This window comes from Pelodiscus sinensis, chromosome 5, assembly GCF_052426305.1.
Source record: "Pelodiscus sinensis isolate ZL-2025 chromosome 5, ASM5242630v1, whole genome shotgun sequence".
Lineage (NCBI taxonomy): Eukaryota > Metazoa > Chordata > Testudines > Trionychidae > Pelodiscus > Pelodiscus sinensis.
In genome coordinates, this window is record NC_143056.1 from 106,308,032 (window position 1) to 106,327,953 (window position 19,922).

Below are 19,922 nucleotides of genomic sequence, written 5' to 3' on the forward strand. Positions count from 1 at the left end.
CTGGCTGGTGCTCACTGGCTCCAGGGACAGGGTCACAGTCCCTGGCTCCTGCTCCTCTTCCAGCTGGGGCTGGCCCTGGCCCTAGCCCTCTGGCTCATTCTCAGGGGCAACCTCTGGGTGGACGACAACTGGGGTGTTGAAGCCAAAGTCCACCATGATGGTGGGGGGAAAGAAGTCACCCCCCCCCCAAGATGTGGTGGAGCTCCTGATAGTAGGAGCAGATGTGGGGTCCTGTCCTATAGCACGTGCAGCACTCAGTGGTCCTGATGTACCCCTGATGGAGTTCCTTTTCCATGGTCTGGACAGAGTGACCTCGTTCCATCAGGGATATGGTCATGGGAGAAAAAATCTCAGGGTTCTGACGCTTGGCCCAGGGATACTGGAGCAGCAACTCCTTGCCCCACAACTCCAGGAGGGTCGCTATCTCCGGGCCAGAGCATGCAGAGTGTGCCTTTTTGTCCCCCTGGGGGGAAGGGATCCTGGGACCCCAGGGCTGTTCCCTGGAAGGTCTTGGGGAGCTTGCTGCTCAGCCATTTCTGGATGAGACAGAGCTGGGTGGTGCAAGGACCTGCTCTCTGCAACTTCCTGCCACAAGGTTTGTCCTGGGTGCCTGCTGCTTTGAGGGGCCAGCAGACAGGAACTATAGCATTCTGATTACCTTGGTTGGAGTGGCCACGAGGCCACCTGTGATGGGGCGCCTCTGCCCCGCATTTGGGGAAGCCGCGAGCTGAAGAGCAAGGGGGGGGAGGGTCCAGGAAGAGAAGGAAGGCCCCAGTTGGGAAGCAGCTCGGGCAAGAAAGGGAAGCAGAGTGGGAGATGCAGTGTGCCCGACGCCAGAGGCATCCGCAGATGACGTCACCTGCAGCGTCACGCTGGGAATGCCAAGAGGCGGGGGGGTGGAGACGTAAGGGGGATGGCGTCTCTACATGCACCGGTGGGCAATTTAAGAGGGTGTGGGGAGCCTGAAGAGGAGATGTTGGAGAGGAAGGCCCGTCTAGAGGGCTCGGACCGGGGGACGGCAGCGGTGAGTCCTGCCCCAAGGCAGCGAGCCAGAGCTAGATCTGGGGACAGGGGAAGAAGTGGCCCAGGGCAGGGCTGTGGAACCCGTGAGTGGAGGGGTTTAGGGGCTACTGCCCCCGCCGCTGTGCAGGGATAAAACTCCCTGCCTTAGGGCCCTGGGTTGGGGCTTGGAGAGAGGGTGGGCCCATCGCTGAGGTGACTCGAAAACCCCGCCAGGGGCTAAGCCACAGGGCATTTGACCATCAGTCCAGATGGCAGAAGTGTGAGAGTGGACACAAACATAGGCTGTAAACGGTGAGACTGAGGGGACCGGAGCCGCAGCGGGCAGCGCCATGGGACTGTTGGAACACTGTGGAGAGGGGAGACTTGGCACATGACCTATGTTTTCCCCTCCCTCTCCCCCCCGGAGGCCATTTCTTGCACAAAACCCCCTGTTGCCCGTCCACACACACCTTTTTGTACATGAACTTTTGCGCAAAAAGGAGTTATTCCTTGTAGAAGGAGAAATACCTACACTACAAACCCCCCTCTGTTCTGTCAATTTACTTGCACAAAAACGCACTTGAGGTGTGGACGCTCCGTGGCTACATCTAGACTGGCATAATTTTCCAGAAATGCTTTTAACGGAAAAGTTTTCCATTAAAAGCATTTTCAGAAAAGAGCGTCTAGATTGTCATGGACACTTTTCCGCAAAAGCACCTTTGCAGAAAAGCGTCCGTGGCCAATCTAGACACGCTTTTGCGCAAAAAAGCCCCGATTGCCATTTTTGCGATCGGGGCGCTTTTGCGCAAAACAAATCTCAGCTGTCTACACTGGCCATTTTGCACAAAAGGGACTTTTGCCCGGATGGGAGCAGCATAGTATTTCCGTATTGCCTCACAGGTACCCAACATCCTTTCCATCTGAGAGGGTAATTAAGTGGGAACTGCAGACAATGCTTGTTAATGGATCTCCAGCCCCTCCATTCTCTCCCATAAAATGAAATACTCTAAGCCTTTGTTATTACTACTTAATTATTATTAATATGTATGGCAGACTATAGCTGCCCTTCACATGTCATGTTTCCTTCCCTGTATCCCCTAAAATTAGTTTCATGGCCCTAAAGAGGCTTACAGAAGAGCTCTATTTGCCTCAGAAGTCTGAGGCAAATTTACCCTGGCTGGAAGTGGGGAGCCAATCTTAGTACTCAGTTTTAATGCTGAATATGACTGTAGTGTCTACATGCATCTATCATTTCATGAACCCTGATGGTAGACTCTAAATAAAGTCATATAGTAAATGTCTTTGCCTCAAATGTCTTTGGCATTTTCGGATACATCCCTTTTTCCTCACACCCAAATAACAACATCTGTTCTCTAGCAAAGGGTCGTTCCATCATCTTCTGGCATTCAGGGCTCAGCAACGTTTCTCTTTGCACATAACATGCCCCCCCCTTCTTTTCAAAAACTAATATAGAGGAAAAACAGATTTGTACTTTAATTCCTGTTCAGTCTGTACTGTGTGACCATCCTTGTTACAGCTATAGGGCTTTGCTGCTCCCTTCTGCTGCAGCAGATGGCACTCTTGATCCTTCTCAGTTGAAGCCTATTTTTTAAACTCTTAGGAGATCAACATAGTGCCACCCCACACAGCAGCAGTTTGCTGGCTTCAATCATCCCCAAGTAAGCCATGAATGTTGCAGGTTTCAGCTTTGGTATGTCTCTGTGGAAAAAAACCAAACAAAGTATGCCCTTTTAAACAAGGGATTATTTTTGGCAATATACAGAAAAAAAAAACAGTAGCTGGACTGTGCCATGCTTTTTAGATTTTTATTCACTAAAGTAAACATCAAACCTGCCATCTGGTTCAGCCTTACCTTACAACTTTTGGAGTCACCCAGGTGCACAATTATGTAACTGCAGAAAGTGCCTTCCATAAGTCATTGGTCCCACAGAAGGAGAATATGGGCAGTGTCCTAGCCCTTCTGGAATCTGTATGGACAGCAGTATTATTTCAGGATAACTGGCATTACTCCAAAATAACGTAGTCTGTGTCTACAATACAAACAGTTATATCAATATAATGTGGAAATAATATCAAGTGGGAGGACTTCTGACTTCTGTAACCCTCATTTTACAAACAGTAAGGGAAGTTGGAGGAAGAGTGCTCTCTCGGACTTCCTGCTGTGTAGACAGTGCCAAAAGCTGAAATAAGCTATTTCTACTTCAGCTACACAATTGACATAGCTCAAATTGTTTAGCTAATTTGGGTTTTAGCCCTGCTGTGTAGATGTGCCCTATGAGTAGTTAAGATGACTTCAGTGGGGCCAGGGTGTGTCTAGACAGCAACCTTATCTTGGAATAAGCTACACAATTTGTGCAGCTTATTTTGAAATAGCCTATTTCAAGACATCCTTTAACCCTCATGAAACAAGGAATCCCAGAATGGCACTAAAAATGTGGAACAGCTCTTCTGGGATACCTCCAGTATTCCAAAATAGCTCCGCTGTCTGGACATACAAAAGATGAAATCCTGGGGTATCTTTCTCTATAACACTACTTTTTGTTTGACTGCAGAAGCCAGACTTACTTCATGATCTTTATATCTGTAATGATTTTTACAGTAGCTACTTGCTGGATTTGCAGTTGGCAGCCACCTGCTGAAATTTGCAGGAGACAATGTTTCTGGGGGGAATGGAAGCCTGATCAACATATAAAGGACAATGTTTTACATATGTGCTTTTGAAAATGTTATTTTCACCCATCCTATCGTTGCTTTCCACAAATCTAGATCAGAAATGTCAGCACCAGGAAAGGGATAAATCTTTCTTGTGGTTTTACTTGTCACCTGTTTGTTACAGATATAAGTGCTAGTTTGTAAAAATAAAAACCTCAACCAGAAACCTAACTATATAAAAACCCCATAGCTCTAGACTATAGAAGTCTTAGTTGAAAAAAATTGGGGGAAAGTGGTTAACACTCAAGCCTCTATAAAATGTGCCTATAAAAACTTGTGGGTGCCTCAATCACAACCAACTCATGCACACAGCTACAACTTTTGTTCAAATAGGTGGAGGGGGTCACTTCCACCTTTTGCAGAGGTAGCTCAGCTAAGAAGAAACTAATTGTTTCCTCCCCGCCCCCTCTTTGAAAAACGATGCCTCCCATAAACTCTACAAAAGTTCTAAATGCAATGAAAAATGTGAAGTGGTGAGGACCCCCACCTACGTGGGTGGTTGAAAGCATTCACTCTGAGCCTGAGCTGATCTTTGGCGCATTGGTGATGAACAACACCGTTAGATGGTGCTGTAGCTCTGTTAATAAACTCCATAGTATCTCGAATTTGTTTTCTGGTTTGGGGTTTTTTTTTTAAGTAATGCTAAGATGTCCTGCCCACATTGATCCAGTCGGCAACTTTAACCTGAACTGTGGCCCAGAAAATCCTTCACTATAAGTAACTTGTAAACTGCCATGAGCATTTTGGGAACAGAATGCCTCAATAAATCTATTACTTTGTTGTGCAATGTTGGAAGTTTGCATTGTTTCCTCTGATTAATTATGGCAAAAATAAACTCGCACGATCGAGCCTGTGAGACATTTCAGCCTGGGTTGAATCACGGGCTCAGGAAAAGCCTTGGAGACTTCTAAATAGCCCTGCTCCGAGACTTTAAAGGGTAGGTTACATTTACTTGCTAGAAGCTTTTGGTCCTACATTGGCTGCTATAAACTGCCCGTGATTAATGGCCTGGTAGCCTGTTATTGCACAGCCCTGTCAAATTGGTTACTATAGGAGAGAACAGGGTAAGAAATAACTAATTTTGATCTTGTCCCCCTTTCCCAGAGAGGGACCATAACAGTGTTGTTTTATGTAATAGTGTTTATTTCACACGTTACCCATGGAGAATAGCAAATACATTCTCTACATCTGTCACCAGTCCAGAATGCAAGATAAGAAACTCAGAGTTAAACACCAAGATTTTACATTCACGCTATGGAAAACAAGGGGAATACAATGCCCTTATGCAAAAAACCGTATAAAAATAACTCTTCAATTATGCAAAAACGATGGGAAACAGTAAAAATCTTAAATATTGATATTTATCTTATTCTACACACAGCACTTATAATTAGACCAGGCACGATTGCACTTTTCCTCTGAGTTACATTCAAGTATAAGGCAGTCCCCGCGGGGACTTGAGTGTCAGATTCCCTGCCGGCTGCAGACAACCAGAGGGAGCTAGTCCCGCAGCCCAGCGGCCAGGGCAGGCAGGGACAAGTCCCCGTGTGTCCGAGATCCAGGGTTTGCAACGTCAGTGGCAGCCGAAGCAGCCGCAGCGCCGTGTGATGTGGCATGGCCAGAGAGAAGGGGCCAGCCGTGAGCTCTCCCGTAGCGCCACACACCTTCTGAGGGGCTCGGCGCCGCTGGCGGGTCCGGCCCGGCAGGTGCCGAGCGCCTCTGGCGGGGGGAGGCAGCTGCCGCCTCTGGGAGGGTCAGTCCAAGGCCCAGCGGGTGAGCGTCCTGCTTCCCCGCTCGGTCTCCGAGGCCTCTGCCCCGGGGGTTCCCTGATGCCGAATCCGCTCTCCGCGGCGGGCCAGCGCGGTGCTGGGCTGCAGTTCTAAGTCATGCGGGCGGGGGCGCGGGGCTGCGGCGGTACCCAGCCTGGCTGGCCAGGGCTTGCGGCGCCCGGGGCTCGCGTCCGGCGAGGGGCTGGCACAGAGCGCCGCCTGCGGCCGTAGCCCTGCGGGCTGATCTTGCCCGGGGGGGCCGCGCCGTCCTTGTCCTTGTCCGTCAGCTGGTAGATCTGATGGGCCAGCTGCTGGATGGTGCAGGTGCCGAACCTGCAGCCCAGCCGTAGCGCCTGGAAGTGGGGGAAGCTGCTGGTGCTGGGCCGGTAGCGCTTCACTCGGATGCGGGCGTCCGCCGGGCCGCTGCGGGGCACAGAGAGAAAGGAGGCGTGAGAGGAGCAGGGGTTGCAAAGGGACAGCGGGACTCCAAGCGGAGGGAGCCGGCTCCGGGGCGCGGGAAGCTAGGGCTCAACCGCGCCCGCCGGGGAGGGGGGTAAGCAGTGCACGCCTGGCTACCGCCCCGAGCGCCCGGCGGAGGTGACCGCGCGGTCTGAGGGATGCTGCTATTCCAGCGTACCCGGGGCTCAGGTTCCCGGCTCTGTGCGGCTTCCCACCGCACACTTGCTCGCCTCCCGCCAGCTGAAAGCGGGCGAGGCCGATGCCGGATCCCAGGGGATTTTACCGCCCCCAAGGGGGGAGATCTGGGACTCAGGCGGACTTGCGAGGAGTTACCTGGGAGGCGATACTCGGGGATCCTCTTTCACGTCCTGCGGCCGGATGAGAGGCTGCCCGTCAGCTGCTACCGCTAGCTCGCTGAACGTGCCGGCCGGGTTGGCATCGCGCTTGGCCCGGCTCAGGGCCCATTTGGTCCATCTGCAAGAAGCAGCAAAGGGGGGGGGGGTAGCGTGAGCCCACAGCCGAGCCAGACTAAGCACAAGCTGGGGGCTAACGGGTCTGCCAGCGCCGAAGGGGTGTTGTCTGGCTTAGGCACCGTGCTAGTCGCAGAGGAGTTTACACCTCCGGCTCTAGGATGCAGCCCGCTTGGCTCGCGTTGGAGCCATTTCGCAGCCTGGCCGGAGGAACACTTCGGACGAGAAACTTACTTTCTTTTGAATTGCGAAGCGACGTCTAGCCTCGTAGCATCCGCCCCAAGGAAGGTCACAGATCCGAGACAGAAGAGGGTTACGTGAACAAATCTCATTCTGGCTGAAATCCTGGTGGCGAGGATACAAGAAAGGTGTCACCGGGCCATACTGACACTAGCTGTATTCAGTTACAGGGACTCTACGCCTCTGGATGGTCCCCAGTCGCCGGGGACTTGGGGCGGGCGCGCTAAACTAATATTTGCTGAGCAGTTTATCGGAGAGTAAACAAGCGAACCTCCAAAGTTTGCTTTTGTCAGACACTTTACTTGAGCACGTAGCCGAAGGCAGAAAATTGTTGTCAAAATACCCTAAATTAGGATGTCATTAGAAAAAGCTTTCTACTTATTTTAAAGCATGCAACAAATTCCCCTACCACGCTATATTTAATTGCATTTGCTTGTAACCCTTGACAGCTCAGCTTTCTTAACTCGCAAAGAAAACTATGTTAGGTTTACTCTGCAAGCTACAAATGAAACCAACAGCCAGTGCAAACTCATCAGCATAACTTCATGCATTTTAAAAAGTAAACCAGATCTGGTAACTACTTGTGCACCCACACTTAATTCCTCTTTTTCAAAGCTCCATACCTGATGATAATGATAATCCACTGAGAAAAGTCTTTGTATAATACCGACCCCAAGTAATAGTTTCCCCTCCCCCCCGAGCCTCGCTGCCTCTAGAAACTCTCCTCCGCGTCACTGAAGTAACCACTGACTGTCCTGCGCTCCACTTCACATTTATATAGAGCAACGCCGCTGGGAAGGGGGAGGAGCTTCGTATGACTGCTCTGACACTTTCTGCCCCCATCCCTCTCCGACCCATGCACGTCTAATATTAATCATACTGCCGCAATGAGTATGGATCGGGGCAACCAATGCTAGGGCAAAAGTAGGAAGATTAGCAAAACAAATCCCGGACAAGCTGTTAGCGTTGTGCTAATTATCAAAGGAATTTTTAGGTGTGGGTTCTTAGTCATTGCATGCTGCAATGTTCATTACAATTTACAGTATCTGCTATATTGATGATTCTGCATTATACTCGGAACACCGTACCTATATAGGATAGTATATACTATATAGTTCCCATCACAGAAAATAAACACTATAGATAGACGTTTATAGATGTATTGTAGCTAGACCTAGTAGTGTTCAAAATCCATGCAAGTGCAGCCAGTCAAATTTTAAATATATATTTGGAAAATGTGAAATGCAAAGGATAGTTTTAATGAAGAACAGGCTTTGTTACATAAGTAAGTAAATGAATACATCATCCAATAGTTGTATTTATTACCCACTCTAGAGCATGTTTCTCTCTTTTTGATTGTTTTAATGTAAGCTGACATTTGGATATTGTTAAAACATTAAGTTAAGAACAAACATTCAAAGGTTCAAACAAAGCAAATTGTACTGCTATGGAACTAGATACACGGCTATCTAAAATACTAAAATCTATGCATTTTAAATATATGTTTATATAAGGAAAGAGTTGTCATGTGCTGACCCTAATCCTACAAACACTGAAACGTGTTTAACTTCAGTCAGGGTAGCAAAGTTAAGCACGTGCATGTTTGCCGGATCGGGACCCTTCACCATAGCCAGAAAAATATAGCTGTTTTACAATAGTGTGTGATAACTTTACTGTGAACATTTCAGAGGTTTTAATTTCTTTTTTCTCTTTTTCCTTCTGATTCTTTTTACTATAAAATATTTTACTCTGTGCCAGAAGGAACCAGATTTATCCGCTGATTAAGTGAGGCCTAGTATTGACATTTTCCCAGAAGACCCTTTGGTGTTTCTTGCCACTTTTGCCATTGAGAAATATTGAAAACTAGAAACTGGATTGAGACTCCCCAGAGTCTTAATTCACAGTCCTGGCGAGAGAAACTGTATTTAGGAAATCAGGTGTGTATAGGTGTGTGATGCCATCTCTCTAGGTAACTGTGGCATGTATCACACTTGCAAAGGGATGTGGATGTGAGCTTTTCACAGATTACTCAGTCTAAAGTAATCCCTCCCTTGCCAGCAGCGTCCAGAGCAATCATTCATGTCTCGCAGCAGCCCCACTGCTTTGGGGATAGACTGCTAGGCTACTGCCAGTAAGGTAGGTGGTTAGGGCATTGCAGGTGCATTTTCCGGGTTAATTATTCTCCCTGAAGTTGCAATGCAGCTACTGCAGTGAAGGCAGATAGGTCGTCCACTTCCAAACACATTTGATCTTTCTCCAGAAAAAGTGGAAAGTTTCCATATTGGGATTTTAATACAATTTCAGGGCTTAATCCTGCAAGCATTCAGGAATCTGTGTGACTTCATTCAGTAGTTTCATTTCCTTTTACCCAAACTGTCCCAAGCCAGAGTTAAATAATGCAGTGATAGTTAAAGGCTCAGCAGAGGAAGGAAATAATTAAGAAGCACATGAGAGAGAAAAGGAATGAAAGGAACATATCACTAAAAATTGCTCTGACAAATTAACATACTTTCAAATGATCATTTATGCAGTTAAAGCTCCAGTGCCTCCTACCCATTTGCTTAAAACCTCCCTTAATCATCAATAAAACATTATTAAGTTTCTTTTTCTGAGAAGGCAGGATTTATTGTAATGGGTATTGCTTTGTTTTCATATTATTATAATCTTCTGCAATTCCAGTCAGATAACACATTTCCTCAATTGTGGAAAATCTCTAATTAAAATTATTGGCCAAAGAGAAATTCCATTCTTATAATTTTAGAAACTATACAGAAGAGTCCTACCTGGAGACAAGATTTGTAATAAATCACTCACACTCTGTGTCACTCAGCAGTGTCATGCTTAAAAGTCTGTTCTTTACAAACACCATTTCAGTGCTGCAATGTATAAATCATTTTATACACATTTATAAATCAGCCTAACTTGGGATTGAAACTCGGCACTCACTTTATCAATCTGGGTAGTTTCTGAAAAGGGCTGGGACAGGTAAAGCTGATTTTAGTTCTAACGTGAAAACTTTCTGATTTCATATGCTTGTTTTCTGAATTCACATGCTTGTGTCCTATTAAAGTGACTTAGAAGTTGAACTAAAGATATGAAAGTAAGTATACACACACACACAAAGAGTTTAAACGTGAGCTGTAAGCACTGGGTTTGTACACAGAGTGATAGTGCCTTTTTTATTTTGAAAATGATTTCTTAAATAGACAAGTTACTTGCACGTCATAAAAAACAGAGACAGGAAGTTCCTTGTAAGTACTGTATTATTTATAATATATTTTGGAGGCAACATAATTAAATACAATAGAAAATATTATTTTTTCCTATGATATGTCCATTCTCCCATAAGTACTATTGTTAATTGGGAAACTCGCTGGTCTGGAGGAAGGAGTTCTAGACTGCATATTATGACATATGCAGTTTTAATCTGTTACTGACTTGCTGTTGACCTTGGGCAACTCACTTCAACTTCTCTGTATCTCAGTTTTCCTGTATGTACAATTGGATTAACAGTATATGCCTTCTTTGCAGGGAGATAGTGAGGATTAGTGTGTGTTTGTACAGCACTTTGAATAGGTAAAGTGCTAAGTAGAATTATTGTCCTGAGACTTTCTCTAAAATTTCTGTGCATCAATGGGAAGATAGAGTTTTGGCCAAATTCCACATGACTTATGCAAGAAAATTTCCCCTTAAAGTCAGTGGATGCAAGGAGTATGGAAGCTGCCACTTAAGTATGGCTTGATGTTACTATGATTAAATTTAAATGCAAATTGTTATATTACATATTAAAGTGGCTTTGAAGTTGAACTAAAGATATTAATGTACGTATTCTATACTAAGTAGTGTGTAAAATCCCAGCCAAAATCAAAGTGAAGAACTCTTATTTTTAGGTTTATTGCTTTTCAGTTAATCAAGGCAAACATATTCAAAAGTGACTAGTGATAGTAGGTGCCTTGAATTTTAGGTGCCTAACAAGAGATAATGGCATCTGGTTTTCACAAAGTGGTGAGAATCCAAAAATTGAGGCACCCAAATATCTTTAGAGACTTTTGAAAATGTAGGGCCTGGGACTTCTCCATAATATTCAACATCTGGAATGTCCCATCTATAATGTAAGTCCACCCAATGTCCTGAGAACTCTTTTTCATATCCAGGAAGAACAGGATGAGTTTCTCTCCCTCCCAAGGAGGAAATATGATCTCAGTATTGAGGAGTTGGACAGGGAGTCAGTAAAATTAGTTTCAATTCTTCCCTCTCCTATAGATTTCCTCTATGACCTCAGGCAAGTATCTAATCTTATCTATCTAGTCCCTTGTCCTCATTTGCAGTGGGTACTATTACTGGATGATACAGATATACAGAGGGTTACTCCATAAATATTTGGGAGATGGTCAGATACTATGATGATGGTGACCATCCAGGTAGTTTAGTTCAAGGTGAGTTAAAATTAAGATGTGCTTTTTCTTTTGATTGACTGTTTTTAAGTCATGCCACTCTGTGCTGTGATCCCACTAGATTTTGCAAGCTAACCAAGGTTTGGCTTTGTCTGTTTGGATGGGAGAGGCATAAATAGTGAGGTACTGTTAGTAGCAGTGTTGGTGAAATCCTCAGTATATTTTTTTCTCTTAGGTGCACACTGAATTAATTATCCCAGTAAAGTCCTATGTAACACTGACCTGCTTTGAGGTGTGCTCTCAAATGAAGTGCAGAAGTAGAGGTTCCCAAATTTGTTTTGATAAAATAATTCCAGGGCATTTTTTTGTAAAAGTAGAAATGTTAATCCAAAACTCCTAGTCAAATTCCAAACTTGGTGATTATATTCTGTCTGTATGAGCTTCCCCTGCAGTTTCAATTGTACAGAATACTATTCTGTCACTGTTGAAAGCTGCTCTGTATTCTTGTTGAGCATGGTCAAACAATTGCTGTGTTTCACTTTAGTGGGGACTCATTGATCCCAATTCACACAGATGATTGATTAACTAAAGCATACCTTTTTTGCTATTTCAGCAATATTTTTCTTCCAAAGATCTCAAACTAGTAAAAGGATACTATTTTAAGACTTTTTATCCCTACATTTTTTAAACAGCTCTTTTGGTTTCAGTCATTAAAATCCATGAGGACGATACTGCTAAAATCTTGCACGCTACTTTTAAAATGTATCATTTAAATTTTTTCTTGCTTCTCTAATGCTCAGGGAGAAGCAAAATAATCTAATCAGATCCCCAAAAGTTCTTTTTCTCTAAGAAGTTATGTAATATTACAGATTCGTCTTATACTGTTGTCTTTTTTACTGACACTTACACTGCATTTTATTAAGTCTAAATCTTGCTACATGATATTGGAATGATTAATTGCCATAAATAATATAAGCTGCTGCCCTCTGCTGGAAAGTAAACAAGCAGGAGGATTTTAATCATCCATACAATTGTGTTCTATATTAGAAAAGTGTTGCTTCTAATTATACCTCTTCTGAATGTAAAGTGTAGTTATTCAATATCTGACATATGAAAATAAAGTTCATAAATAAAATATGTTTGTTACTGTATTCCATATTCTGATTTATGGTGGTGTGATTAGAAATAAATCCAGTGGTAACGTAACTGAACTGAACAATGATTCATATCACTTACTGCTGCAGATCCAACTATCCTGCTGTTGAACATGCCTATTTTGGGCATACACTCAACCAGTTAATCAAGCAATGTCTTGTCAGACACACTACATTTCAGCAAAATCTTTGCATCACCCAGTAGGCCAATTAGGCTTTGGGGTAAGATCAAAAGTTGTCAGTCCTACTTACACACTATAAATAGCATCCTGGAATCTTCCACTTAACAGTAAATGAGCTCTGTAGGCTCTTGAAGAATAGCATTTTGCTAAGGTGTCACAGAAATGGGTAAGCAGAAGATCAAAAATATTAAATTAAAGAGATACTGCCCATGAGTCACACCTTCCTGATGAGGATTTAAAGTGATACCTACTTGATTTTTTCCTCCTTGGGTGCTAGTGCCAAAGCTGTACTCCACATGGAAAGTGACATATGTGGGAGAGGAAAGCACAGTTGGAAAACCTGTTAATAAATATGTACGGAAACAGGATTTCAGGGTACATCAAGATTTCAATCCAATATGGTTAATAGCATTTAGGCCAGGCCTAGTCAGGCAGCCTGTTCTCTCTTTCTCTTTCTCTTTCTCTTTCTCTTTCTCTTTCTCTTTCTCTTTCTCTTTCTCTTTCTCTTTCTCTTTCTCTTTCTCTTTCTCTTTCTCTTTCTCTTTCTCTTTCTCTTTCTCTGGGAGCATCTACACAACTGGGTTTAACTCCAAATAAGCTACACAAATTGAGCAACATCAATTGTGTAGCTTATTTTGAAATAGCTTATCTCGAAATTGGGAGTGTCTACACAGTACTTATTCTGAAATAAAGCACTCCTCCTACGATTTCCCTTACTCCTTGTGGAATGAGGGTTACAGGAGTTGGAGTAAGAAGTCCTCCAGCTTGACAGTATTTTGGCCATTATTTTGAAATAACGGCCTGTTGTGTACACACGGACTGTTATTTCAAAATAATGTTGCTGAGTATACGTACCCTCTCTTCCCCTCTCTCTCTCTCTCTCTCTGGCTATGTCTATACTGCACTGTTCTTCTAGAAAAACTTTTCTACTTCTTTTTTCGGAAGAGGCTTTTCTGACAGTTGGCCCATCTACACCGGGCCAAATGTCAGAGCCCCCCCCCCCCCTTTTTGGAACATCCCTTCTTCCTCATAAAACAAAGTTTACAGGGATGCCAAAAAAGCGTGTGTGCTCTTCCGAAAAAAAATTCGGAAAAGCAGATGCATTCCCTGGACGCAGCAGAGTTTGGTATCCTGGAAAAACTCTGCAGTGTAGACATAGCCTTTCTCTCTTATACACACAGACTTTCTCCCAGATTTCCCTGCTGACTTTATTGCTAGAGATAAGTCAGTTTAAGCATAACAGTCATATAGTTACTAGAAAAAACTTAAAGGTCTTGGTGAATGCTGTGCCATTATAACTGCACTCAGTTAAGGAAAGCTTGCTTCCTGCCGCACTGTTGCATGTTCCTAACATCCAAAAGAAAATGTAAACAGGAAACTTCCTGGAAATTCATAGTCACTATAAATTCCATTCTTGAGAAGCTACTCAGGGAGGCTATTTTAAGGCAATACTGTGATAGTTCCTATTAAGGCGTTTATTTGGCATAGACTGAATTTATACATGCATCTGCAAAATATTATATAAAACAAAGAGGACGATGTGCTTCACTGCACATTTCATAACAGAAAAAAATCCGAACCCCATATTTAGGTGTTGAATTCGGTCAGGGAGGATATTTTAGAAAGACCCTTAGCTACCTTTTTTGTAGTTTTCATGAGCTAAACTAAAAATGCGTCAATAAATATAAATAGGAGGAAAGAACAATGTTGTCTTGTTGCAGTCTTTATCAGATTATGGAGCATAATCTTTGGGTGGGAATTTTGGAGAGAGACATGACTGGTTTTGCATGCACTAGAAGTGCACGGGTAAACTACCTGCCTGCAACCCTTTGAAATAGGAAGAAGCCAAGCTCAAGTTCAAGCGCCGAGACCAAGCACGTTTATTTTGGGAGAGAGCTTTACATATGCACTGGTCTGCTCGTGCCGCGTGTACTCGCAAATGCAAACAGGGTGGGAAGCCGCTGCACCCCGCCACAGCCTGTGTGAAATTGACAATAGCCTCAACAGAGCCCCGCAGCACCGCGCCGCGTGCGAACTGTAAACCCCGCAGCCCACGCCCAGCCCAGGCCGGGTCATAGCACAGCGGCTGAGGTAGCGCGCAGGCGCATAATGCGCCTGGGCGTCCAACATGGCTGAGGTGCTGCTCTTGTTGGAGCAGGGGGCAGGATGCTGAGCGCCCGAGCGGCAACAGAGCCTCAGTAGTGGCGGGGGCCGAGGCGGGCCCGGCTCGGCCATGGCTAGGCTGGCTGACTATTTCATTGTGGTGGGCTATGGCCACGAGAAGCCAGGTAGGTGTGGCGGTGTGTAACGCTGCCGCCCCGCGCGGGGCTGGCCTCCCTTGCCAGCCCTGCTGTCACGCTGGCACCCAGGAGAGGAGGCGGTGGGGCCGCGCGTGCCAGAGGCTGTTGGGGGAGAGGGGCGAACTGGCGGGCAACGCTACAGCTTCTGTGCAGGTGGTTGGTGGAGTCAGGCGGTTGCTTTCATGAAGGGGGTTCGTGGCTTGCCAGTGGCGGGATGGGGGATTCTTCTCCTCCGGCGGAGCCAGGCAGGCAGGTTTGCCTCAGAACCTTCCCAGAGCACGGACACGTGCGGAGTGGCTATCGCAGTCTGTCAGTGAAAATAGAAATACACCGGTAACCCCCCCCCCCCCAAGCTCCTGTCATATCCTGAGCTAATCATGAATGACGCAGGGGAATGGTCATTGTCAGGACTAGGAAGAGGTCTGATCCCGGCACTAATTTCACATAGTGGATGCAGGCTTTTGTGCTATATAGAAGCCATCTTGATCATTTGGATGAGGGAAATTATGAAAAAGAGACTTTAAATGGCTCATAATTTTCATCATATAAACCATCAGAGGGGTAGCTGTGTTAGTCTGTATCTTTAAAAACGTGTAGTCCTTTGGCACCTTAGAGACTAACAAATATATTAGCTTTTGTTTATTAAAACAGCCATTTTTAACAACATTTATTAAAAATGTTAGCTTAACCTGAATCCCCAGATAGAATTCTTGTTTGTTATTTTATGAGGTGTATTCACTGTAAGGAATAATATTTTTATTGTTCCTTTCTCCTACCTCTGTGTGTGTGTGTGTGTGTGTGTGTGTGTTAAATGTTTTGTTTAGCAGAATAGTAAAGATAATACTAAAAGAAAGTTGGCTAAGTCAACAGGGATCTCCCCGGAAAACGACTGGGTTTATTGTCCTTGTTTGGGGACAAACAATTGTTAGTTATCACTTGCTGGAATGCCATTGCTGATATAGTGCAGATGACAATATGGAATTTTGTAGACTCTGTTAGGTTGCATCTGTTATAGAATTGTCACAACAAAGATGTTTTTGCTTCCCTCTGGTCAGAAGACAGGGAGAAACATTAGTTATGTTCTGTGTACAACCTTGCAGGCAAAGAAAAATCATATTTTGCTAATTAAATGAAATATATATTTTTCTCTCTATCATATTTGTCAATAATGACATGACATCACTTGTTTATGGATATTGCTGAAGGAGCTTTCAACTTTTATACTGCAGTATTTTACACTTTCAATTCAGTTGTCCACTGGTACACAAATACATACAGACTTGCCTTTCAGTGGATACTTTAGGGCGATCATTTAATAAGCTATTGTAATTAAGATGGATTTTAAATGATTAAGTGTTTTTTTAAATACCCAAAGCCACATCTAACAAACCCTATTTAAATCTTGTATTTGAGTCTGTATTAATAGATTCTCTAAAGGTAGTACTTAATCCATAGTTTATTTTATGTATTTTCAAAATATACATAGTAAGAGATTAGCATCTTTTTTCTTTAACATACAAATAAAATCTATTAATCATATGTATAAGATTGAAAGGCTTATATAAAAATCTGTCAATAAAAGATTTGGTGTCCTTTCTAGAATTCACACCATAATTGGGTCCTTCCATTATAACATATATATCGTCTTTTCTAATCCCAATGTGAAATTATAGATTTACAAAGCACTGTGAAGTGAAAATAGGGTGCAAGAAGCAAAGGGCAATAGAGTGGAAGATACAAGATATAGATTGCTTTTTACTAAAGGGATGCTGTCAACTTTGATATATTTGCTATATGAAGTAAATTGACTGATCAAACTTGGACAAATATCTGTAAAACCTGAGTGTTCAAACACTTAAGCATATGCATTATTCCGTTCACATCTTATTGACTTCTGGACTGCTACCTTGTGTGAAGTTCTAAATGTGCATAAGCGTTTCCAGGATGGGGCCTTAATCTGAAGAGTTTGTCTCCTGAAATAGTTTAAGCGACGAGGAGTCCTGTGGCACCTTATAGACTAACTGAAGTGTAGGAGCATAAGCTTTCGTGGGCAAAGACCCACTTCGTCAGATGCATGTAGAGGAAATTTCCAGAGGCAGGTATAAATATGCAGGCCAGGATCAGGCTGGAGATGACGAGGTGGATCCAATCAAGGAGGATGAGATGAGGCCCACTTCTAGCAGCTGATCTGGAGGTGTGAATTTCAAGAGAGCAGAAGCTGCTTTTGTAGTTAGCAAGCCATTCACAGTCTTTGTTTAATCCAGAGTTGATTGTGTCAAACTTAAAGATGAACTGTAGCTCAGCAGTTTCTCTTTGAAGTCTGGTCCTGAAGTTTTTTTGCTGCAGGATGGCTACTTTTAGATCTGCAATTGTGTGTCCAGGAAGATTGAAGTGTTCCCCTACAGGTTTTTGTATGTTGCCATTCCTAATATCAGATTTGTGTCCATTGATTCTTTTACGTAGGGACTGTCCTGTTTGGCCGATGTATATAGCAGTGGGGCATTGTTGGCACATGATGGCATATATTACGTTGGTGGATGTGCAGGAGAATGTACCAGTGACAATGTCCTGCACATCCACCAACGTAATATATGCCATCATGTGCCAACAATGCCCCACTGCTATATACATCGGCCAAACAGGACAGTCAACACAATCAACTCTGGATTAAACAAAGACTGTGAATGGCTTGCTAACTACAAAAGCAGCTTCTGCTCTCTTGGAATTCACACCTCCAGATCAGCTGCTAGAAGTGGGCCTCATCTCATCCTCCTTGATTGGATCCACCTCGTCATCTTCAGCCTGATCCTGGCCTGCATATTTATACCTGCCTCTGGAAATTTCCTCTACATGCATCTGACGAAGTGGGTCTTTGCCCACGAAAGCTTATGCTCCTACACTTCAGTTAGTCTATAAGGTGCCACAGGACTCCTCGTCGCTTTTGCAGATTCAGACTAACACGGCTACCCCTCTGATACTTGAAATAGTTTAGACAGAGTAATCAAAAGTTAGGGTTTGCTGCGGTTTTAACACCTACTGTTCAAAATGTTTGAGAGAAAACAACATTCTCCAGCAGACTATGCAACACAGTGTTCTAAATTCCTTCACCCCCACATGCAATTTCATAATATGCAGAGTATGCAGACTGTTTTTTTCTTTTGTAAAATTCTGAAGTTGTTTTGGTGTATTTATTCCATTTCCTTCTACATGAAATAGGTAGGCCCAAAATATTTCTGTAAGAAACTTGTAATTATCCTTGATGGTTTAAATAAACTTGTGTGTAGACATTTTTCTTGTTAGTTTCTCTTTTAAAAAGGCATTTGCTTTGATCGGTTAAAAATCTAATTTAAGTGTAAAATGTTTGTATTTAACTTAAATGGAAAAAAACCTTTTACGCTACTTAATCTAAATGGTTTTAAATACTCACTATACAATTTAAAAATAATTAAAAACATTTAATATAGTTTAAGAAACCATTTCTGTAGTTCCTATTGGTAGAAAATACTCTGAACATCAGTGTTACAACACCTGATCCAATAGATATTTTTAAATGCTTTTGGAAAAAAAGGAGAAAAATGCCATTTGTTAGTCTCTAAGGTGCTTCAGGTCTCTCTCTCTCTCTCTCACACACACACACACACACACACACACATATAATAGAAATTAGGTTTTTTTATTTATTATTGTTTCTGTTTTACATAGCTCTCCCCAATTTAGTGTCTGAGTGCCACACAGATACTAACCAATTTATCCTCCTAGCACTCTGATGAATTGGGGAAGGGTTATCCCAACTCTGGAAGTGAATTTAGGCAAGAAGAAATGAGTGGATATACCCACAGTAGAAAAATCAACTGAAATTTCCCCTAATGGCAAGGCTATATTTCATGTTACAAAGACAAATCTATTTTGTCTGACACTTTATTCATAACAAACACATGCTGACAATTTTCCCATTTAATTTATTATTGGATGTTTCAGAATTATACATTTGAATATTTAAGGGCTGTGTCTGGCAAATGACGTTTGGAGTTTACTGTTGGTTTTTACTTCCTCGTAGGATTTATTTTCATTGTAATCCCCAAAGAAGCAATGTTTCATTTAAAATTAGTGTAGCTTCTATAATAACTTATTTTCCTTACACTTACTATAAAATGATTTTAATGCTGGTAAAAAGATGCTGTATTGACAATCCTGTTGATTTTTAAATCCTGTGTTGATTCATGAAATTGATAAAGCTGTTACATTATAAGCTTCCCTATGTCACCCTGATAGTGTGCCCAGGATTGATTTGGAGCTGCCATAAGTGTTTGTCACACATGGTAGATTAAGCTAGCTGCTTTTGATTTGATTTTTCAGCCTTTGTTAGTTGAAACTATAGCAGATATTCACTGACACAGATTGGCAGATATAACATGCTATCTAATTCTGCACCAGTTTAAAAAATCCATGGCAAGTATTGAAATGTTTGGATCCTGATTCTACATTTGACTGAGTACAGGTGCGCTTTTAGATAGATGCGTGCTGAAATTAGTAGGTCATTGTACCAGTGTCTGATCAGATGGAATTGGGCTGTGGCTTTTAGTGGGAGAGAGTGTCTGTACAGTTGCTTATTAACGGATGTCTTTATGCTTTGTAATATTGAGTTATACAATCTAGCGGCCTTAAATAACAGAATTATTTTTATAGGTGTTGTATAGAACCTCTTACAACTTCTCTACTAGTAAGTATGTGACTTCCTGTGTGTGCACACTTAGTAATTGGTGAAAATTTCAAGAAGGAAACTTATTTTTGTGGACTTGTCCTATGATTACTATATTGTCGTTTCTACAATTGAATTCATGCATATACATCTTTGTGTTCCGGACAAGTCCTACTTATCTTGGTGGTACTCTGTGTGAATATTAAGAGCCCATATATCCAGATGGGAATCCTTGTACAACGGAATTGAGCTTGCATTCCTTGTACCCTCAAAATTTCCTTTGAAGTCACTGATAATTTTAGGTGTGACAGGATGCTGCAACAGCAGCTCTTGTGGGAAAGTGAAATAAGCAAACATTTAATGACAAAACAGAAGGAATCAGATTTAATGCATTTAGTTCTATAATTGTTAGTTACTTACTAACAAACATAGAGCTACATGTATTAAATCTGAATCTCTCATTTTTGTCACATTAAACGCTTACTTCACTTTGCACTGCTGCATCCCCTACACACCCAGA

At 43.0% G+C, this 19,922-nt stretch overlaps 2 protein-coding genes across 7 annotated transcripts in view; one reads left to right on the plus strand and one right to left on the minus strand.

Annotated features, from left to right (window-relative positions):
* Positions 1–4,852: 4,852 nt before the first annotated feature.
* On the minus strand, positions 4,853–7,425 carry ADM (adrenomedullin). Its single transcript, XM_075927945.2, has 4 exons — positions 7,297–7,425; positions 6,668–6,778; positions 6,297–6,437; positions 4,853–5,927 (listed from the first exon to the last, which is right to left on the minus strand). Exons 2-4 carry the CDS (start codon positions 6,763–6,765, stop codon positions 5,615–5,617), a joined length of 552 nt encoding a protein of 183 aa, XP_075784060.1. The 5' UTR covers positions 6,766–6,778; positions 7,297–7,425; the 3' UTR covers positions 4,853–5,614.
* A 7,062-nt stretch (positions 7,426–14,487) lies between these two features.
* SBF2 (SET binding factor 2) overlaps positions 14,488–19,922 on the plus strand; it is a 639,223-nt gene continuing 633,788 nt past the window's right edge. For 3 of the 6 annotated variants that reach the window (XM_006129312.5, XM_006129315.5, XM_025187865.3), the window contains exon 1: positions 14,488–14,691. In XM_006129312.5, coding sequence (XP_006129374.2) covers positions 14,637–14,691 — 55 coding nt within the window. In that variant the 5' untranslated portion in view covers positions 14,488–14,636. The remainder of the gene's footprint in view (positions 14,692–19,922) is intronic. The other 3 variants (XM_006129314.5, XM_006129313.5, XM_006129316.5) reach the window with 1 other exon arrangement.